Here is a 23,611-nt window from a genome sequence, read left to right on the forward strand (position 1 = left end):
AATAAAATAATGTTCCGACAGAACAAACTGTTACTCTATCTGCAACGATATAGTTAATGGCTCCATCAGCACATATACCCGAATCCCGTTTTGTGGGGCTTCGGATGTAAGCTCCAATGGAGCCACTGAACATAAGCTAAAACACTATGTGAATGCTACGTAGCCTTAACCATAATTTTTTTATTTTTCACAAGGGGTAATAGAAGAAAATGGACTTCAAAAATCATAACACACTTTCTCCTGAATGCAGTGATATACCTTTTAGTGGTCCGAAACAATTTTTTGGGCACACGGCAGGGACCAGAATAGAATGAGGGCTAATTTTTGGGGAGCGCAATTTTGGCTCAAATAGATTACAAACAATGTGGTATTTGGAAATTCTCTGCAATAACAGCAGACCTATCTCTACAAGGGACCACAATTTGGAAACTACATTTCTTAAGCGATACGTCTAAGAGTATTCTGAGCATTTTTTATCTAAAGATGATTCACAGATATTTAAAGGATTGTAATGTGAAAATTAAAGAAATTAATTCCAATAAAATATCATTTTTACTGAGGGGCAGTGAAAATGTCGAAATGAATGGAAAAAGTGCTGAATGGAAGTAGAACAGCATGGGGAAGACCCCTGGAAGCATCTCTGAATACCAGATCGCTGCTGAGAACAATGGTGTCACACTGTTACTCCACTTTAAGAACTGACAATAAAACATTCAAAATTGACGAGAAATTGGAGTTTACAGGAAAAAAAATGTTAAAAAACATTCTTTCCTGTATAATGACTTGTATATAAGGCAAAATTTTAAAACGTATTTTAAAAATAATAATACTTTAAGTAAACCAAAATTTAAATATTTATTAAAACATTGGAAATTTCAGTGTAATTTAAGAAGGAAGCAAGAAATCAGAAAAATGTGATGGAAGAGGGACTTAGATACACCCTGTATTAGAGATAAAGGAGGGCCTCATACACATTCTGTTCAAATTGTCATGTAATGGTACTCCTAGATAGAGATGAGTGAACCTTTCAAGGTTCGGGTCATTTCAGCCCGGCGAACTTCCTGATGTTTGCCAAACAATTTGTCAAACAGTTCGTCAAACATATCCAAATCCCATTGGATTCAATGGGAGGCAAAACCAAACTCATTCACAACACCTTCAAAAGCTACCAAAACAGCTCAAATTAGGGACAGACACTAGGAAAAGTGGCATCAATTGACTCACAGTACAAATAGTATAATTATTATTATTATTTATTATTATATTGCCATGTATTCCATGGTGCTTTACATGTGAAAAGGCTTATACATAGCAAACAACAAGTACAATAATCTTGAAAGCCACTGACTACTACAAGAGGAGAGAGGTGCCTGCCTGCGAGGGCTCACAAACAATCTACAAGGAAAGGGGTTAGGATAAAGTAGGTGAGGGTAGAGCTGTTTGTGCAGTGGTATGGTGGAGCGAGGGTTACTGCAGGTTGTACGCTTGCCAGAAAAGGTAAGTCTTCAGGTTCCTTTTGAAGGATTCCACAGTAGGCGAGAGTCTGATATAGTGGCGGAGAGTGTTCCAGAGTAGGGGGAATGCACGGGACAAATCCTATATGTGATTGTGGGAAGAGGAGATAAGAGGGAGGTAGAGAATGAGATCTTGTGAGGATCGGAGGATGCATGCAGGTAAGTACTGGGAGACTAGGTCACAGAGGTATGGAGGAGAGCGGTTTTGGATGGCTTTGTATGCCAAAGTTAGGGTTTTGAACTGGAGTCTCTGCTGGGCTATGGGTAGCCAGTGCAGGGATTGACAGAGGAGAGAGGCTGGGGATTTGAAGGATGACAGGTGGATTAGTTGGCCAGCATAGTTTAGGATAGTTTGGAGAGATGCAAGAGTGTTAGAAGGGAGGCCACAGAGCAGGAAGTTGCAGTAATTGTGGCAGGAGGTGATAAGGGCATGTACTAGTGTTTTTGCAGATTCATGTTATTTAATTGAATCCAGAAAAAAATTCAATGCTTTTTTTTTTTACACCGAAATGTACCATCAAGCACGTAATACTCTACGGATGAGCAATTGAATTCAGAAAAATTTTTCAACCATTTTTTTGAGTGTATATAAGACCAAAATGTACCACAAAGCATGTAATAATCTGAGTGAGTAATTTAATCCAATAAAAGTTTTCAAAGCTTTTTGGGAGTGTTACATAACACTGAAATGAACCACAAAGCACATAATACTCTCTGGATGACAATATAGTAAATTTTTTCACCCACGAAAAAAAGAATGTAGTCAACTGCCACAGCTATATATTTAAAAACAGACTGCTAAGCCCTAAGCCCTGCCTAGATACTGTATTCAGCCTCTCTCCCTGCTCCTGCAACTGTCTAAGTGAAATGCAGAATGTATCTGATAGAAACAGCTATTACAAGGACTGTGTAATGCACACACCCGGGCTGAGCGGCGTGTGCGTGTATATGTAGTGATTCAACTGGACCGTGCCGGAGAGTGAATGCCTGGAGGGGCGTAACTAAGTATTCACCCGATCCGACCAGGGTCGCACGACGGCATACGACGCCAGTGCACCAAGGAGGAACCGAGCAGAGGGACCAGGTGCTTCTCCAGGACTGACCCCGGACACGGCTGTTCACCCACACCGGGGAATACAGGAACAGACAGGTTAGCCTGGCACACAGACTGGTGGGTATAGGCAGGCACGACTGGTATGCAGGCAGGCGGGTATGCAGGCAGGGGGGTACAGGCAAGCACGGCTAGAGTGCAGACAGGGAGGCACTAGCAGGTTGGAACACAGGCGGGATAGGACCCAGTACACACTGGGACTCAGGAACAGAACCACAGATGTGGCGGACAAGCACAGCAGAGTGAGGCCGCCCAGAGTGGTGAGCGAGAGCAGGGCAAGACTAGACCGCCTAGAGCGGTGAGCGAGAGAAGAGCAGGACGAGGCCGCTTGGAGCGGTGAGCGAGAGAAGAGCAGGACGAGGCCGACTGGAGCGGTGAGCGAGAGTAGAGCAGGGTGAGGCTGCCTGAAGCGGTGAGCGAGAGTAGAGCAGGACGAGGCCGCCTGGAGCGGTGAGTGAGAGTAGAGCAGGACGAGGCCGCCTGGAGCAGTGAGCGAGAGTAGAGCAGGACAAGGCCACCTGGAGCAGTGAGCGAGAGTAGAGCAGGACGAGGCCGCCTGGAGCGGTGAGCAAGAGTAGAGCAGGACAAGGCTGCCTGGAGAGGTGAGCAAAAGTAGAGCAGAACGAGGCCGCCAGAGCAGCGAGCAAAGCGTCAGAGCAGAGCGAGACTGCCAGAGCAGCGAGCAAAGGGTCAGAGCAGAGCGAGACTGCCGGAGCAGCGAGCAAAGGGTCAGAGCAGAGCAAGACTGCCGGAGCAGCGAGCAAAGGGTCAGAGCAGAGCGAGACTGCCAGAGCAGCGAGCAAAGGGTCAGAGTAGAGCGAGACTGCCAGAGCAGCGAGCAAAGGGTCAGAGCAGAGCGAGAACCGCAGGAGCGGAGAGTGAGGCAGGGCAGAGGGGACAGGGCTCTGTTCACACGGAACAGACAGGAAGGGAAAGGCAGAACCAGATACCCACAGGGTACTTGCAGTGAAGTAGCGAGTGGACCACAAACTCACAAACGGAAGTACAGTGACAACGAACAGGAGTTAGGTACGAGTTCAGACTCTGCAGAAAAAGGAAAGGTACAGACATAGAGAAAAACAGGAAACAGGCTAGGAGAGCATTCAGACAAGAAAAGACACAGTAGCAAGATACAGGAGCGGGTCTAGGTATGCAGCCCCTAGAAGGCGGAAGGAACAGGCTAGGAGCATGTTCAGACAGGACAGACGAGATACAGGAGCGGGTCTAGGTATGCAGCCCCTAGAAGGCGGAAGGAACAGGCTAAGAGCGTGTTCAGACAGGACAGACAAGATACTGGAGCAGGTCTAGGTATGCGGCCCCTAGAAGGCGGAACGAACAGGCAAGGAGCGAGTTCAGACAGGCCTGGAAATACAACCTCCAGGAAAGGCAGGCAAGCAAACACCGAAAGGGACCTGGCACATTCAGAGTGAAAGAGCACACTGAATGAAACACAATGCTCAGGCCGGGTTTCCTGGGAGGAGCTGGGTTAAATACCAGGTGACAGACAGCAATAGGCTGAGGACGCACAAGGGGTGTGCCCGCAGCAGGTACAAGAAACAGGAAGTGATCGGGCGCCGCCCTTAAGCAGCAGAAACAGAGGCAAGCAAACAGCATGGAGGGAAGCCAGGCTAGCAGACTGGACGGGAGATCAAGTGCGCGCTCTTGCACAGTGGGAGATGGACCACTATGCAAGGACGCCGCCAGGTATGTTACAGATTGCTAGAATGATGGTTCAGCATCAGCACCAGTATCAACACTAGAGTACTCTGATTCATTAAACTGTGCACACACAGCCTTGGACAAACACTCTCTCCCTCCAATAAGAACTGTCCCTGAGATGTGCAATGGTGTGCCGAGCCTCCGGCGCCTGTACTTTTATACCTCTGATGATGTAATATGGTCAGCCAATCACAGTAATGCCACTACCAAGGTGGCTACGGCATCACAGTGACTGGCAGGCAATCCTTGCATTTTATTGGCTGTGTAACAGGCACCAAACGTACGGGTCGGGGATTTGAGTTTCAAGTTCGAGCACCGGCTAATGCTCGCCGAGTGCCGAGTACATCAGAGTGATTTGAGTGATTTCCAAGTGTCACCGAGCACGTTCGGTCATCCCAATTTATTATGCAATTTTTACTGAACGTGGAAATTCTTTAGTATGTATTTGGGATCTGCTGTTTGGGCTCATGACAAGGCTCGGAAGGAATGGATCGCTATTTAATATTTGTAGCGCAAATTTGGCTGGAGTACATTGCAGACACTGTGTCGCATTTTCAGAGCCCCTTCGATGCCAATAGATAAGAAATCTCTCACAAGAAATCACATTTTAATAAATGTACTCCTTTAGGAATCCATCTAGAGATGCAATGAGCATTTTGAACACACAGGTTCTTTACAGAATTTTATAAAATTACACTGTGAAAGCTAAAACTATTTTATCTGAAATGTTGTTTTAGCCCCAAAGGGTAATGGAATAAAATGGATCCAACAATACCTTATATGTCGGCAAAGATTAATGTTTAGGAACATGGAAGTGTTTTGAAGGGAAAGATTTGATTTTGATTTTTGGGGCGTAAATTTGGCTGGACAGATTGTGGACACCATGTGGCATTTGAACAGCCCCATAGGTGCAAAAACAGCAAAAAAACACAATTGACCATATTTTGAGAACTACAGTGTGTACGGAAAGTATTCAGACCCATTTAAATTTTACACTCTTTGTTTCATTGTAACCATTTGGTAAATTCTAAAAAGTTCATTATTTTCTCATTAAAGTACACTCTGCACCCCATCTTGACTGAAAAATAACAGAAATGTAGAAATTTTTGCAAATTTATTAAAAAAGAAAAACTGAAATATCACAAGGTCATAAGTATTCAGACCCTTTGCTCAGTATTGAGTAGAAACACCCTTTTGAGCTAGTATAGCCATGAGTATTCTTGGGAATGATGCAACAAGTTTTCACACCTGGATTTGGGGATCCTCTGCCATTTTTCCTTGCAGATACTCTCCAGTTCTGTCAGGTTGGATGCTGAACGTTGGTGGACAGCCATTTTCAGCTCTCTCCAGAGATGCTCAATTGGGTTTAGGTCAGGGCTCTGGCTGGACCTGTCAAGAATGGTCACAGAGTTGTTCTGAAGCCACTCCTTTGTTATTTTAGCTGTGTGCTTAGGGTCATTGTCTTGTTGGAAAGTGAACCTTCGGCCAAGTCTGAGGTCCAGAGCACTCTAGTAGAGGTTTTCATCCAGGATATCTCTATACTTGGCCACCTTAAATATGAGTGTCTGAGCAAAGGGTCTGAGTACTTATGACCATGTGATATTTCAGTTTTTCTTTTTTAATAAATTTGCAAAAATTTCTACATTTCTGTTTTTTTTTCAGTCAAGATGGGGTGCAGAGTTAAAAAAAATGAACTTTTTAGAATTTACAGTTATATGAAAAAGTTTGGGCACCCCTATTAATCTTAAGCTTAATGTTTTCTTAAAATTGGTGTTTTTGCAACAGCTATTTCAGTTTGATATATGTAATAACTGTTGGACACAGTAATGTTTCTGCCTTGAAATGAGGTTTATTGCACTAACAGAAAATGTGCAATCTGCATTCAAACAAAATTTGACAGGTGCATAAGTATGGGCACCTCACCAGAAAAGTGACATTAATATTTAGTAAATCCTCCTTTTGCAAAAATAACAGCCTCTATTTTTGACCATTCCTCTTTACAAAACAATTCCATTTCAGTTAAGTTTGATGGTCGCCGAGCATGGACAGCCCTCTTCAAATGATCCCACAGATGTTCAATGATAATAATCAGGTCTGGGGACTGGGATGGCCATTCCTGAACATTGTAATTGTTTCACGGCATGAATGCGTGAGTAGATTTGGAGCGCTGTTTTGGATCATTGTCTTGCTGAAAGATCCATCCCCTGCGTAACTTCAACTTTATCACTGATTCTTGAACATTATTGTCAAGAATCTGCTGATACTGAGTGGAATCCATGCGTCCCTCAACTGTAACAAGATTCCTGGTGCCGGCATTGGCCACACAGCCCCAAAGCATGATGGAACCTCCACCAAATTTTACTGTGGGTAGCAAGTGTTTTTCTTGGAATGCTGTGTTTTTTTGACGCCATGCATAACGCCTTTTTGTATGACCAAACAACTTAATCTTGGTTTCATCAGTCCACAGGACCTTCTTCCAAAAAGAAATTGGCTTCTCCAAATGTGCTTTTGCTTACCTCAGCCGACTCTGTTTGTGGCGTGCTTGCAGAAACGGCTTCTTTCGCATCACTCTCCCATACAGCTTCTCCTTGTGCAAAGTGTGTTGTATAGTTGACTGATGCACAGTGACACCATCTGCAGCAAGTTGATGCTGCAGCTCTCTGGAGGTGGTCTGAGGATTGTCCTTGACTGATCTCACCATTCTTCTTCTCTGCCTTTCTGATGTTTTTCTTGGCCTGCCACTTCTGGCCTTAACAAGAACTGTCCCTGTGTTCTTCCATTTCCTTACTATGTTCCTCACAGTGGAAACTGACAGGTTAAATCTCTGAGACAGCTTTTTGTATCCTTCCCCTGAACAACTATGTTGAATAATCTTTGTTTTCAGATCATTTGACAGTTGTTTTGAGGAGCCCATGATGCCACTCTTCAGAGGAGATTCAAACAGGAGAACAACTTGCAAGTGGCCACTTTAAGTAGCTTTTCTCATGATTGCATACACCTGGCTATGAAGTTCAAAGCTCAATGAGGTTACAAAACCAAAAAAAGTGCTTTAGTAAGTCAGTAAAAAGTAGGTAGGAGTATTTAAAACATGAAAATGATAAGGGTGCCCATACTTATGCACCTGTCAAATTTTATTTGAATGCAGATTGCACATTTTCTGTTAGTACAATAAACCTCATTTCAAGGCAGAAACATTACTGTGTCCAACAGTTATTACATATATCAAACTGAAATAGCTGTTGCAAAAACACCAATTTTAAAAAAACATTAAGCTTAAGATTAATAGGGGTGCCCAAACTTTTTCATATAACTGTACCAAATGGCCGCAATGAAACAAAGAGTGAAAAATTTAAAGGGGTCTGAATACTCTCTGTATCCACTGTACATCCCTAATAATATTCATCTAGAGATTTGGTGACAATTTTTCACTCACAGGTGCATCACAGAATATTATAACATTAGGATATGATTTGAATATTTAAAATTTGATTGCAAAGAAAACTGCTAGCCACTGTGTGCCTGAAGACTGTGGTTTTGGTGCTTTTTTTTCTCTTAAAGCTTCTATGTGCTTAAAGAAAAAGCTTAAAAAGATAAAAAAATGCATATAGCAAGCTGCAGTTAAGTTTTCAACTGCAGAATCAAAGCTTTTCTGTACTATAAAAACACACACAACTCTACAACATATGCACATATACAGACACAGCTCTGCTACATATGCACATATATAGACACAGTCACATATCTCTGCTACACACACACTACATGCATATAGGCACACATAGCTCTGCTACATGCACATTTACACACACACACTATACAAAACCACATCTTTCAGTTCCTGATCGAGACCTGAAAGGAGGCTGCACAAGCTGAGCAACTGAAGGAAGTTCCACCCAATTAACTCAAGGACCTTTTAGGTAATTTGATCAGTCATATGACCTGAAAGGTCCTTGAGTTAATCGCTGGAAAATCCTTCTGCTGCTCAGCTCGTGCAGCCTTCGTTAAGATCCTAGTGGCTTACTCACCTGCTTCGCACCAGTCACATAGATCAGTGTGTGGTAGGAGTAGAGATCAGTTCTCTCTGTGATCGGGAAGGATGCTGGGTCTGCATTCTCCATCACAGGAAGCTTCATCTGAACTATAATACACACACTTTTAAGCAAGAGTTTTTCTTATTAAAAAGTGTATCTTATAGTCTGAAAAATACGGTGGATGTGATTTCATGAAAACTGCAACCTACTCTGAGTCTAAAAATAAAAACAGCGCACAGAAAAGGACATGAATTCAAAAATATCACAGAAAAGAAGCAGGCCTTACAAACACCAGGTCAGATTACCAAAGCACAAGCAGAATGCAGCACACCCATTGATAAAGGCGGGGGCAGCACAAGTGCAAAATACTGATGCGACAGCCACCTCCTCCATGAATTGGCAGATATGTGACTGGCTGTGTAGTGTTACAATTGCACACAGATGGGGCTTGCATAGGACACCAGTCACACAAATAGGTGTGATGCACAGTGTCTGGCTTACAGCCTATTAATGACGCCCATAATTTTAAATCAAGCAGGCTGTCCAGAACTATATAATTGCACCCCACAGGACAGACGCCCAACCAACACTAAAGGGCCCACTCTGAGTCTAAAGACGCTGCTGAAATGTGTGGTTTGGTGCTTTTTTGCAATTTGAATGGAAAATAAACTGAAATGTTGTTGTGTTTTTTTCATTAAGTATGACCTTTCTGTTAAATATGACTTATTAATTTAGTTCTACTGGTTACTATGGATATGGTGATTAGAGGTGGATCTAGGTTTTCTGGCACACAGGGCAAGTATTCAATTTGGTGACCCCTACTATACACAGCTTGGTTACTTCTTACTTCAGCTTCTTGTTGCCAGAGTAGTCATCATGTATTCGCTCATATGTGATTTGCTCACTTTCAGTTGCGTAACGATTAGTTGTTTTTCATAATTCTCTAAATATTCAGTGAAAACTACAGTTCCTGCTTCACTGAAAGAAGCAAGAAGAGATTGTAGTTGGCATGTGACCATAAGTATGAAAATAACATGAGTGATCATTTGATGACCATTGGAACTGGCAAGCAGAGCCGAATCTTGACAGTGAGCATTTTACACATTGTTTTGGATTGGACATGCTACAGTGCTAAATTTTATAATTAAGTAAGTTGTCTAGGTTTTTTCATGAAAGTCTGTAGTCACTCTGTGTGACTGCAGACTTCTGAATCCCCACAGCTTAGTGAAATTTAAAAAAAATAACAAATAAAAAGCAGTACCCTCAAGTTTCTAACCTCTTAAATGTTGCTGTCGTGATTAAAAGGAGTACTTAATGGAAACCTGTCACTCAATTCATGCTACCCAAACCACAGGCAATTGTGACTCAGAGTCTAGCTGCATGATTCCATTGAGATATGTTTTTATCTGAAACGCTCCAGTTTAAACACTGTCTGCAAATTGAGATTCTGATTTGGCTTTTATCCTAAGTCATATTGCACGACTCGGTAAAGGGTTGATTGTGACTTGTGGGATTGCTGCTTCAAATAGGTGGCGCTATAGAGTTCAAGTCCTCTTTTTCTCTGAAGAGGCAATTTGCATGCCCAGTTCATTTGAAACTCTCTTGGCCGGCTATTCAAACTAAGTTCTTCTGCAATGCTGGACCGCATAAAAAAATAAACCATACCTGGCTCTGATTAAAGCTGTTTGTGGTTTTCTACAGCATAAATTGAGTGACAGGCTCCCTTTAAGACGTTAAAGTGGTATTTGGGCTAATTCTAGCAGCAGCAATTACCGTATTTTTCGGACTATAAGACGCACTTTTTTCCTCAAAAAATTTGGAGGAAAGTGGGGGGGGTGTCTTATACAGTAGTCCGAATGTTTTGTGTGTGTATATATGTGTGTGTGTGTGTGTGTATATATATGTACCGTGTATATATATATATATATGTATGTATAGTGAAGGAATAATTATTTGACCCCTTGCTGTTTTTGTAAGTTTGCCCACTGACAAAGACATGAACAGAGTAGGTTATTTTTAACATTGAGAGATAAAATATCCAAATAAAAATCAAGGAAATCACATTGTATAAATTAGATACATTTATTTGCATTTTGCAGTAAGAAATAAGTATTTGATCCCTCTGGCAAACAACACTTAATACTTGGTGGCAAAACCCTTGTTGGTGACGCGTCCCCTGGGCCGTAGGGTACTCGGTAGCCGGGCCAGTCGATGCTGGGGGATGTCACAGTGACAGTGACCCGGTCCGTGACCCAGGGCGGTCAATAAAAGGGGAATTATAGTTTTTATAGTCTAATGTTCGTGACGCCACCTGTGGTATGCGGCTATATGGACCGGCCGCTGCGGTGCCGATTCTCTGGAGCTGTTGGTAATGCAGCAGAGTTGGTTCAGCTTTCCACAGGTAGAGCTAAGCTCCAGGGAGGTGCAATGTTGGTTAATGATGAGGCAGATGTTGCTGTGCAATGTAGTGCAGGGGATGGCACAGTTAATAATGCTAGGACACAGTGGGGTGCAGTCTTCAAGGTTTACTCACAGTTGTTGCACTCCAGGCTACCAGGATCAGGGTAACCTCCCACGTTGTCCTGTGTTTACCGAGGCAGGGGTTCAGCAAACTCCCAGGTGTTTCAGGAGTACATAACAGGCACACAGAATGGGGTCCTTTCTCGGTTGTCTTCCTGCACTGGTTCTCACCCTCCTGCCCTCCGCCTCGCAACCAGTGTCCCAAGCCAGTAACCTCAGATCTTGGCGGGCAACCTGCAGTTCACTGAATCCTATTTGGCTACCTTTTCGGCGATATAGCTGCGGCTGTGAGCAACAGCACCCTGAAAGTACAGAAGCCTCCGGTTTCTAGCTGAGCCTTGTAGTTCTCCACTATTTAGGGGCCGGTCCCCTTTGCGGCCTGATCCCTACACGTTCCTGCAGATTTGGTCGCACGAGCGGAATCCGCACTTCCCGTGCCCCTGGGATCCCCTCTGTTCTGGAGCCTTCCTCTGCTCCCTTCCTCTGTTAGCCGTTCCTCCTGGGCCTCTATGTCTAGGCCCTCTTCCCTGAGCAGAGCTCCTACAGAGCTCCTGCTCCCACTCCTTCTCCTCTCACTGTCCTGCTCTGACTGAACTCTCTCTTTCAAGATGGCTCCCCTTTTTATACACCTACTGAAGTTCTCCCCTAAACTACTTCCTCCACCCACACCCACTACATGGTTCCACCCTCCAGCTAGGGACAGGGACTGTGCTCTCCCTTAGGAGCAATCTCGCCCTGCCCTCTGAAGTGGAGTGTAATGGATGCAAGTGGGTGGGTCCCGGGCAGTACTCCATCCTTACCTGAGAGTGCGATACCACACCTCTGGATGAGATGCAGTACCTCTGTGGCAATTGAACCTGCAGGGGCGCCACATTGGTAAGCACAGCAGTCAGATGTTTTTTGTAGTTGATGATGAGGGCTGCGCACATGTCAGGAGGGATTTTGGTCCACTCCTCTTTGCAGATCATCTCTAAATTATTAAGATTTTGAGGCTGTCGCTTGGCAATTCGGAGCTTCAACTCCCTCCATAAGTTTTCTATGGGATTAAGGTCTGGAGACTGGCTAGGCCACTCCATGACCTTAATGTGCTTCTTTTTGAGCCACTCCTTTGTTGCCTTGGCTGTAGGTTTTGGGTCATTGTCTTGCTGGAAGACCCAGCCACGACCCATTTTTAATGTCCTGGCGGAGGGAAGGAGGTTGTCACTCAGGAGTTTACGGTACATGGCTCCATCCATTCTCCCATTGATGCGGTGAAGTAGTCCTGTGCCCTTAGCAGAGAAACATCTCTAAAACATAATGTTTCCACCTCCATGCTTGACAGTGATGACGGTGTTCTTTGGGTCACAGGCAGCATTTCTCTTCCTCCAAACACTGCGAGCTGAGTTAATGTCAAAGAGCTACATTTTTGTCTCATCTGACCACAGCACCTTCACCCAATAACTCACAGAATCATCCAGGTGTTCATTAGCAAACTTCAGACGGGCCTGCACATGTGCCTTCTAGAGCAGGGGTACCTTGCGGGCACTGCAGTATTTTAAACCTTTAAGGCGTAATGTTACCAATGGTTTTCTCGGTGACTGTGGTCCCAGCTGCCTTGAGATCATTAACAAGATCCCCCTGTGTAGTTTTAGTCTGATCTCTCACCTTCTTCATGATCAAGGATACCCTATGAGGTGAGATTTTGCATGGTGCCCCAGATCGATGTCGATTGACAGTCATTTTGAATTTCTTCCATTTTCTTACTATTGCACCAACAGTTGTCTCCTTCTCACCCAACGTCTTACTTATAATTTTGTAGCCCATTCCAGCTTTGTGCAGGTCTATGTTCTTGTCACTGACATCCTTAGAAAGATCTTTGGTCTTGCCCATGTTGTAGCGGTTAGAGTCTGACTGATTGAGTCTGTGGACAGGATTCTTTTATACAGCTGTCTTTAATGCAGGTAACGAGTTGATTAGTAGTGACTAACTGGTCTGTAGGAGCTAGAACTCATAATGGCTTGTAGGAGATCAAATACTTCTTACTGCAAAATGCAAATACATTTATCTAATTTATACAATGTTATTTTTTGGATTTTTTTTTATATTCTATCTATCAATGTTAAAATTAACCTAACCTTAAAATATATAGACTGGTCATGTCTTTGTCAGTGGGCAAACTTACAAAAACAGCAAGGGATCAAATAATTAATTCCTTCACTGTGTATGTGTGCGTGTGTATGTATGTATACATAAAGTCACGGGTAAAGTGCTGGAGGGGAGATATGTTTCCCTGAGGCTATTGGTGTCAGTGAATTAAAACCGTTAAGTTTCCTTCAGCACGTTATGTGCAAGGAGGGGTTAAGTCTCCATTTCCAAAGGGCGTGCTTTAATGAGAACAACCATAGGGCGGGTGGGAGGTTTTTCTCCATATCACCTCCCCAGGGTGTGGTCTGGGGGCGGTTTAAATATTTGGCCAGCTGAGACATTCAGCGTTCAGTAGGTCTGGAGTGAGGAACTCCAGATCTGTTTATGTGGAGCTATACTGAACCACACGGAGTATCTGCACTCTGAGCAGGCGGATCCCTGCTTCCAAAAAGACTGTGCTTTTGTGTTGCCATTTTGCTTTGTTTTCTCCTGCTTGCCCAGCGGGCTGTGTTTTCTTTTGTGGACTTAGAGTTGGTTTATGTAGCACTTGTTAATAAACCAACCAGAAATTTTAAAGTGACAGCGTACCTGTGTCTACCTCCCTGTGCAGCTGAGCGAGCGATCTACTACAGGTGGCAGTAGAAGTGCGGGCAAGATCCTCAGGAAACAATGACAATGACCTGATCAAGCACCTGGTGAAAGCTCAGCAGGAGACAAGCAAGCTGTTATTGCAACAGATTCACCAACAGCAGCAGAACCAACAAGACCAGCTCCGACAACAGCAGCAGCATATGGAATTGGTCACAGGCGCAGTTCGTGCAAAACCAGCAGCAACTCCCCCAACTCCAGGTGATGACTCTTACATCCGAAAACCGGTAAGGCGAGCAATGCAAAAAATGAGCCCGGGCGATCATGTGGAGGTATTTTTGACTATGTTTGAGCGAATGGCAGAGAGGGAGAAGCTACCTCCGGAGCAGTGGTTGGAGGTACTGGCCCCCTATCTGACTGGTGAGCCCCAGAAGGTTTATTATGACCTGGCATTGCAAGATGCCCAGGAGAATGTTAAACTCAAAACTGAAATACTGGCACATGCTGGAGTGACTATGTCAGTCAGAGCCCAAAGAATCCACCACTGGGCATATTGTGGTGATAAACCCCCTCGCTCCCAATTGTTCGTTCTCCTCCATCTGGTGCAGAAGTTGTTGCAGCCAGAGTCCTCCACCACAGCCCAGATGGTAGAACGAGTCATGATGGACAGATTTATTCACTCCCTCCCTAGGCCCGTGCAGACCTGGGTTGCCCAGGGAGACCCCCGGAATGCGGATGACCTGGTCGGCCTCGTAGAAACATACCAGGTGATTGAGTGGTCTCTAAGGAAGCCAGGTGGTGCTGCATCCCCATACTCAGAGGAAGCCCGAGTCCCAAAAGAGGGGAATTAGAGCCACTGGGATGAGTCAGAGGTCCCAAGTGGTCCCTGAGGGTCTGCCAAAAGACACTGGGAAAGACTTGATCTGCTGAAGGTGCCCCGAGCCCGGACACGTAGCCACCCATTGTCTTATGACCTCTGAGCAGATAGATTTCAGCGTTGGGAGGTGGTGCTATGCATACCCTGCCTGCAGTATGGACTTTCAGCCCAATGAGGGGCCACAGTCATGTCCAATGACCATAAATGGGGTACTTGTGTCAGGAATTTTGGACTTGAGGAGTTTGGTGACTCTCGTAAGGGCCACCCTTCCACACCAGTTGATCCCTGGGAAATATGTGGGTGTCCGCTGTATCCACGAGGACGCCAAGGACTACCCTGTCGCACAAGTGACTATAGAAACAAACCTGGGTACTGAGTCCCTTGAGGTCGGGGTAGTCAGAGACTTGTTACACCCAGTCATAATTGGGCGGGACTTCAGGCTGTTCTGGGACTTGTGGGGAAAGGCGGGGGTGCCCACTAGCTCAGACAGGAGCCAGTTCGTCCATGAAGAATCCCCCATAGACATAGCTCCAGATATCAGGGGCCAGGGCAAAGTATTATTTTATCTTAATCCTGGTTATTTGCTTAAAAATCAATCCAGAGTACAGTCATGGCCAAAAGTATTGAGAATGAGACAAATAATAATTTTTCCAAAGTTTACTGCTTCATTTTTTGTAATGGCAATTTGCATATACTCCTGAATGTCAAAGAGTGATCAGCTTAACAGCAATTACTGTACTTGCAAAGTCAATATTTGCCCAGAAAATGAACTTTAACTCCCAAAACACATTTCAACATCATTGCAGTCCTGCCTTAAAAGGAGCAGCTAACATCGTTTTAGTGATTGATCCATTAATACAGGTGTGGGTGTTGATGAGGACAGGGCTGGCGATTAATCAGTCATGATTAAGTAAGAATGACATCACTGGACACTTTAAAAGGAGGCTGGTTCTTGGTATCATTGTTTCTCTTCAGTTAACCATGGTTATCTCTAAAGAAACACGTGCAGCCATCATTGCACTGCACAAAAATGGCCTAACAGGGAAGAGTATCGCAGCTACAAAGATTGCACCTCAGTCAACAATCTATCGCATCATTAAGAACTTCAAGGAGAGAGCTTCCATTGTTGTCAAAAAGGCTCCAGGGCACCCAAGAAAGACCAGCAAGCACCAGGACCGTATCTTAAAACTGTTTCAGCTGTGGGATGGGACTACCAGCAGTGTCGAGCTTGCTCTGGAATGGCTGCAGGCTGGTGTGAGTGCTTCTGCACGCACTGTGAGGTGGAGACTCTTTGAGCAAGGGCTGGTTTCAAGGAGGGCACCAAAGAAGCCACTTCTCTCCAGAAAAAACATCAGGGACCGACTGATATTCTGCAAAAGGTACAGGGAGTGGATTGCTGAGGACTGGGGCAAAGTCATTTTCTCTGATGAATCCCCTTTTCGATTGTTTGGGACATCTGGAAAACAGCTTATTCGGAGAAGAAGAGGTGAGCGCTACCACCAGTCTTGTCTCATGCTAACTGTAAAGCATCCTGAAACCATTCATGTGTGGGGTTGCTTCTCAGCCAAGGGAATCGGCTCACTCACAGTCTTGCCTAAAAACACAGCCATGAATAAAGAATGGTACCAGAAAGTCCTCCAAGAGCAACTTCTCCCAACCGTCCAAGAGCAGTTTGGCGCCCAACAATGCCTTTTCCAGCATGATGGAGCACCTTGCCATAAAGCAAAGGTGATAACTAAATGGCTCATGGAACAATACATAGAGATTTTGGATCTATGGCCTGGAAACTCCCCAGATCTTAATCCCATTGAGAACTTGTGGTCAATCATCAAGAGACGGGTGGACAAACACAAACCAACAAATTCTGGTAAAATGCAAGCATTGATTATGCAAGAATGGACTGCTATCAGTCAGGATTTGGTCCAAAAGTTGATTGAGAGCATGCCTGGGAGAATTACAGAGGTCTTGAGGAAGAAGGGGCAACACTGCAAATATTGACTTGCTGCATTAACTCATTCTAACTGTCAATATAACCTATTGGTACTCATAATATGATTGCAATTATATTTCTGTATGTGATATAAACATCAGACAAACACTAATAAAAACCAGAGGCCAGCAGATCATGTGAAAATATAATTTTGGTGTCATTCTCAATACTTTTGGCCATGACTGTACACCATTTTTCTGCTCCATTTGCTTGTTCTCACTGCAGAATAAAGCCTGATCTGTTCCATATTTCAGCGATAAAAATCCAGAAATTTAAACTGAACGTGGAAAATATTGGCCTCCTTTTCTATTCTGTTGCAGTGTGTTGGTCAAGCTATTCACACTAGGTGTCTGTGAAGAATAGTGGTAGTAAATTACAGGCCTGCCATTTAAAACCGTGGTTCTCTGTCAGACTTATCACATATAAAAGCGTTCCAAAATCAGCCATTTCTCGTGAACGTGGAAAATATTGTCCTCTATTAAAAATGGGCAAGATGCATGGCAAGGGACAGGGAAGTGGACGTGATGGTAATAGTGCATGCAGAGGCCGAGGATGTGGCCGTGGGCCAGCTGAAATTGTGCAACAACAAACACCTACATCTTGTCGCTAGACCTTCTAGTCCCAATTAATAGGGGACCGCAGAACACCACTGTTGAAAACAGAGCAGTGTCAAAAGGTTGTTGGTTGGATAGCAGATAATGCTTCCAGTCACTTAGCCACCACCACCCTATCTTCCTCACGGTCAAGTCTCAGTAGCCGTGAGTCTGGACCGCATATTCCTCACCCTGATCCTCCTTCCTCCCACCATGCCGAGAGCCCAAAGACAACTGATCCCACACTAGGACACTCCGAAGAGCTGTTCACTTTTCCATTTGCAGATTCGGGCCTTTCACCCGGCCAGCTTCAAGCGAGTCAAGAGGAGAACGCGTGTAGTGATGCCCAAATATTGGAGCAGCCACGGTCACATGAAGGCAACGGTGGGAACGTGCAATTACTGTCGCAAGAGGTGGATGATGATGATGATGATGAGACACAATTGCCAAAAGGTCAGGAGGAGGACCAGAGTGCGGAAGTGGAATACGAGGTGGTGGATGATCTAGTAACTGACCCAACCTGGCAAGGGGGCATACAGAGGGAGGACAGATGCACACAGGGGGAGGGAGTCATAGCACCAAAAACAGGCAGGACGAAGCAGTGTGGTGTCCACAGACACAAGGCGGGAAAGCTCTTCTCGTAACGCCAACATGACGGAAGCTGCCAGTACAACTGTTAGGTCTTCCAGAGTCTGGTTATTTTTTAAAGACTCTGCAGATAACCCTAAAAAAGCCATTTGCACCATCTTCCAGGCCAGCATCAGCAGGAGTAGCAAAACTAGCAGCCTGATCACCACCAGCATGATCAGGCACATGGCAGAAAAGCACCCGACTAAGTGGGCCGAATCCAAGGGTCCAGCAACAGTGTCTGTGGGTGACATCACTGCTTGTTCCGCTGTTGTGCGTGCATGCCACTCCCCTGTTCATGGTGCATGCCAAGATGCCTCCCGCCCTGCATGTGTCTTTGAACACTCTCAACTAGCATCATCAGAAAGCACGTCCACGTCCTTGTCCCAGCACAATGTTCAGTTGTTCCTGCCCCAGTCCTTGGAATGCAAGCGCAAATACGCAACCAATGCCCACAGGCCACACTAATAAATTCACACATTTCGCGAATGCTTGTGCTCGAAATGTTGACTTTTAAGCTCGTGGAGACGGAAGCTTTCCGCAACCTGATGGAGGCGGTCGTCCCTCGGCACTCGGTTCCCAACCACCAATATTTCTCTCGGTGTGCTGTCCCCGCATTACATGAGCACATGTCCCACAACATTAGATGTGCCCTCAACAATGCAGTTACTGGGAAAGTCCACCTAACCATGGACACGTGGACAAGTGCTTGTGCGCAGGGACGGTACATCTCGCTGACGGCACACTGGGTTATTATAGTAGAAGCCGGGACCCAGTCGGACCTTGAGATGGAACACGTCCTCCCGATGCCGAGGATTGTGGGCCCTGAGTCAATAAGGGTTGCCCCCAAATCTACAGTTCCTGCACCTTCTCTTCCTCTTCAGCCTCCATCAGTCTGCGCTGAAGCTAATATGCTTAGGTGACAAACAGCACATGTGGACAATTCTGAAAGAGCGGACAGATCTGTGGCTGATCGCTGACCCTACAGACAGGCATGGTAGTGTGTGACAATAGCCGGAACCATGCCTGGCCCATGTGCTTAACCTCATGGTTTAGCAGTTTCTCAAAACCTACCTGGATCTGCCGGATCAGCTTTTCAAAGTACGCCGCTTGTGTGCCAATTTTAGAAAGTCAGCTACAGCTTCTGCCGCCCTTGCCATGCTTCAGCCGCATTTGCAGCTTCCAGCTCACCGACTGATCTGCGATGTCCCGGCACGTTGGACATCAGTTCCTATCAGTTTTTGCCAGGCAGGTCTGTGTCAGTGCTGTGCAAGTTTTTTTCACAGCATTTGGCTGAATCTAGCAAAGCTAATCCTTTTTGGCCTATTGCAGAGTGTGTTAGTCAGTGGAGTAGCCTATCTGTGTTGCAAGATATACCACCTGTGTATAGAATACCAATTTTTTTACTGCACCTAGTGAAGTAAAATCTTTTGGGCATAGCATCATTCTATTAGTACATCTATACTGACCTCCATCAGGTTGCAAACTGCATATATTTTTTTCTTCATCTACCTCTGAAAAAATATTGGGCTTCTAGCTGTGTGTGGGACTTGTTCTATTAATCCATCTATACAGACCTCCATCAGGTTGCAAACTGAATATATTTTTTTCTGCATCTACCTCTGAAAAAATATTGGGCTTCTAGCTGTGTGTGGGACTTGTTGTATTAGTCCATCTATACAGACCTCCATCAGGTTGCAAACTGAATATATTTTTTTCTGCATCTACCTCTGAAAAAATATTGGGCTTCTAGCTGTGTGTGGGACTTGTTGTATTAGTCCATCTATACTGACCTCCATCAGGTTGCAAACTGAATACATTTTTTTCTGCATCTACCTCTGAAAAAATATTGGGCTTCTAGCTGTGTGTGGGACTTGCTCTATTAATCCATCTATACAGACCTCCATCAGGTTGCAAACTGAATATATTTTTTTCTGCATCTACCTCTGAAAAAATATTGGGCTTCTAGCTGTGTGTGGGACTTGTTGTATTAGTCCATCTATACTGACCTCCATCAGGTTGCAAACTGAATATATTTTTTTCTGCATCTACCTCTGAAAAAATATTGGGCTTCTAGCTGTGTCTGGGACTTGTTCTATTAATCCATCTATACAGACCTCCATCAGGTTGCAAACTGAATATATTTTTTTCTGCATCTACCTCTGAAAAAATATTGGGCTTCTAGCTGTGTGTGGGACTTGTTGTATTAGTCCATCTATACTGACCTCCATCAGGTTGCAAACTGAATATATTTTTTTCTGCATCTACCTCTGAAAAAATATTGGGCTTCTAGCTGTGTGTGGGACTTGTTCTATTAATCCATCTATACAGACCTCCATCAGGTTGCAAACTGAATATATTTTTTTCTGCATCTACCTCTGAAAAAATATTTGGCCTTCTAGCAGTGTGTGGGACTTTCTCTATTAGTCCATCTATACTGACCTCCATCAGGTTGCAAATTAAAAATAATTTTTATCTGCATCTAGCTCTGAAAAAATATTTGGCCTTCTAGCAGTGTGTGGGACTTTCTCTATTAGTCCATCTATACTGACCTCCATCAGGTTGCAAATTGAATATAATTTTTTTCTGCATCTAACCCAGCCAATAGTTTTGGCCTAATACCACAGTTTGGCCACTCAGCTCTGCTCGGTTCCCATCCATTGTTTTTTTGTGCAAACAACTCCAGAGTTGTTAATTAGTTAACCACCAAAATGAGTGGAAAAAGGCCTGCTGCTGGTGGAAAGGGGAATAGGCGTGTTGGGAAGGGGAAAAAAGGTTGTGTCCGTGGGGTAGGTGTTAAAGCAACAGTAACATCTGCAGAAGAAAGACCATCTTCCAGCCAAACTAAAATGTCTACTTCTTTTAGCGGACAATGTGATAAGATCCCTTTCTTACGGCCACGCCAATCGCTACAAATTCCAGATGAGGCACAAAAACAGCAGGTGCTTCAACGGATATCAAGTGCTCCTTTAAGTGGGCTCTCCTCCACATCAACTTCAAATCACAAATACTCCAGTCCTCAAAGGTGTCACCCCAATCGCACTTGCTTCCTCACAGGTCCCAAATCTCCAGCTGCCCGTCTGAGTATGAGGTAGAACAGATGGTTGAGTCTGCAGAGCTGTTTACTCATACTATAGCCTGGGAATCAGAGGTCGACTCCAGCGCTTCTGTGAATCCAGATGAGGAAATTATCTGCACTGATGCCCAGAATCTTTATGAGTCGGATCCAGGACCAGACGCAGAAGGTTCTGACCATAATGTAGACCCTCATTCCCAAACTGTAACTCCTGTTGGTGGAGACAATGAGGAAGACGATGATAAGACTCAAATACCTGATTGGAGCGACAACTTTAGTTTTTTGTCAGGGCAGGAACAGGTTGGCTCTGAGGACGACGGGTGTGATAACGCACAGGGTGATGATGATGAGGTTGGAGATCCCACTTACTGTCAACCCACAGTCAGCCAAGAGATGAGGTCAGCAGAGGAGGTGGAGGAAGATGCTAGTGACGACGAGGTCAGGTTGCGCCTTCCTGGACAGAGACGTAGTACTGGAAGCACGTCAACAACTGCATCCTCAAACACAACTCTGCCTCTCACCACAAGTCGTGGTGGCTCTTCAGGTCGCATGGGTGCTAAGCCTTGCATAGCCTGGGCATTTTTTCAGATCGATAAAGATGACCCAACTCGTGTTATCTGTAACATTTGTCAGCAAAAGCTAAGTAGAGGCCAAAAAATACATAGTTTGAGTACTTCATGCATGAACCGGCACATGGACATGAAGCATAAGTTGCAGTGGGAAGCTCAGTGTGCTACAATGCGGCCTAGCCGGCCGGGCCAACCACCGTCTGCCATATCTTGTGCATCCGCGGCCTCTTCATCCTCTGTGACTGGGGGGACAGCAGTCACACCTGTTTTGGGGCGCAGACCTGCCACCTCTTTACCCGCAACAGCCAGCGTGATTGGCAGGTCATCATTTTCTTTGGAGGTGGTAACACCAGCTGGTGTTGAGCGCTGTCCGACATCGATAGCACCACCTTTGGATCAAGGCAACCTAACATGTCCGCCTGCATCTTCCTCACAGACCGGCAGTTTGCCGGGGACACCCTTATCAACCCCGTCTAAGCACAATAGCCAGCCCTCGGTCCCTCAGATGTGGACAAGTAAAAGACCATTTCCTCCTAGCCATGAGAAAGCTAAGAGGTTGAATTTCACCACCTGCAAGTTCTTGGCTACAGAAATGCTGCCTTTCCGCCTGGTGGACACAGAGGATTTTCGAGACCTTATGTCCGTCGCAGTGCCCCAGTACCAGATGCCCAGTCGGCACTACTTCTCAAAGAAAGGTGTGCCTGCGCTCCACCAGCATGTCGCACACAACATCACCGCTTCTTTGAGAAACTCTGTGTGTGACAGGGTGCATTTCACCACAGACACTTGGACGAGTAGGCATGGACAGGGGCGTTACATGTCGCTGACTGGGCACTGGGTAACTATGGTGACAGCAGGACAAGGGGCTGCTGTCCAAGTCTTGCCGTCCCCACGAGTTGTGCGTCAATCCTCTTTATGTCAAAGTTCCTCCACTGCTTCTGCCTCCTCAACCTCCTCTCGGTCTTCCACCTGCACCCAAAGCCTGTCTGGTCATGCCACAAGCTTTCTAACTGCGCAGAAGGGATCCTGCACACCTCCTTACTATGCTGGCAGTAGGGCTCAACGTCATCAGGCGGTTTTTACATTGAAATGTCTGGGAAATGTGAGTCACACAGCTGAGGAGTTGTGGTCAGCTCTGGAGAACCAATTTCATGAATGGTTGTCTCCACTGGACCTGAAACCAGGGAAGGCCGTGTGCGACAATGCTGCAAACCTGGGTGCGGCCCTTCGCCGGGGCAATGTCACACACGTGCCTTGTATGGCTCACGTGTTGAACCTGGTTGTCCAGCAATTTTTAGCCCACTATCCCAGACTAGATGGCCTTCTGCAGAGGGCACGGTCGCTGTGTGCTCACTTCCGCCGTTCGCATCCCGCAGCTCAGCGACTTACATCTCTACAGAAGTCGTTGGGCCTGCCACTTCACCGGCTAAAATGCGATGTGCCTACCCGGTGGAATTCAACTCTGCACATGTTGCAGCGACTGTGGCAGCACCGACAAGCCCTGGTGCAATACGTTCTGACGTATAGCCTGGGCCAACAAGATCCAGAGGTGGGGCAAATCACGCTGGAGGAGTGGTCTCAGATCAGGGACCTATGCACCCTTCTGCACAGTTTTGAAATGGCGACGAAGATGTTTAGTGCTGACGATGCCATTATCAGCATGACTATTCTGGTGATTTACATGCTGGAGCACATGTTAAACAGAATTCGGAGTCAGGTGGTGGCACAAGAGGAGGTGGAGGAAGTAGAGGAGGAGGAGTTGTATGCGGAAGGGCTAACATCTGCAAGGTCCAGACGGTCGGCAGCACAAAGGCAGCAGGCATGTGAGGGTGGGGGAGATGGTTTTACCAGGGCGCATGGTAGCAGCCAAACTAGTGAGGAAGGTGCAGGAGCCCAGGAAGAGGTGGAGGACGAACTGATGGAAGACTCATCAGATGAGGGAGACCTTGATCACATTTCTGTTGTGCGAGGTTGGGGGGAGAGGACAGAGGAAGGAAGCATGATTGTTACCTCGCCACCAACACAACAGGGACTTGGTGCTCCTGGATGCGCAACACACATGAGTGCCTTCTTGCTGCACTACCTGCAACATGTCCCTCGAATTGTGAGAATTAGAAATAATCCTGACTACTGGGTTGCCACACTGTTAGATCCCCGGTACAAAAGTAAATTTGCAGAAATTATTCCTGCCATAGAAAGGGATGTACGCATGCAGGAGTATCAGCAGAGACTGTTGCAGAATCTTACATGTGCTTTTCCACAAAATACCAGT

General features: G+C 45.5%; 1 protein-coding gene across 6 annotated transcripts in view; it reads left to right on the forward strand.

Moving 5' to 3' along the window:
* LOC141228990 (interleukin-5 receptor subunit alpha-like) overlaps positions 1-23,611 on the forward strand; it is a 169,705-nt gene that overhangs the window by 9,297 nt on the left and 136,797 nt on the right. Inside the window, exons 1-2 of one of the 6 annotated variants that reach the window (XM_073667394.1) lie at positions 13,730-13,868; positions 17,353-17,520. The exons of 3 other annotated variants lie outside the window; for them this stretch is intronic. In XM_073667394.1, coding sequence (XP_073523495.1) covers positions 17,410-17,520 — 111 coding nt within the window. In that variant the 5' untranslated portion in view covers positions 13,730-13,868; positions 17,353-17,409. Of the gene's footprint in view, positions 1-13,629; positions 13,869-17,352; positions 17,521-23,611 lie in introns of those variants that run through there. 2 more of the 6 variants (XM_073667379.1, XM_073667370.1) reach the window with 2 other exon arrangements.

Source organism: Phyllobates terribilis, unplaced genomic scaffold, assembly GCF_046119375.1.
Source record: "Phyllobates terribilis strain yellow unplaced genomic scaffold, ASM4611937v1 Scaffold_2__4_contigs__length_985480577, whole genome shotgun sequence".
Classification (NCBI taxonomy): Eukaryota; Metazoa; Chordata; class Amphibia; order Anura; family Dendrobatidae; genus Phyllobates; species Phyllobates terribilis.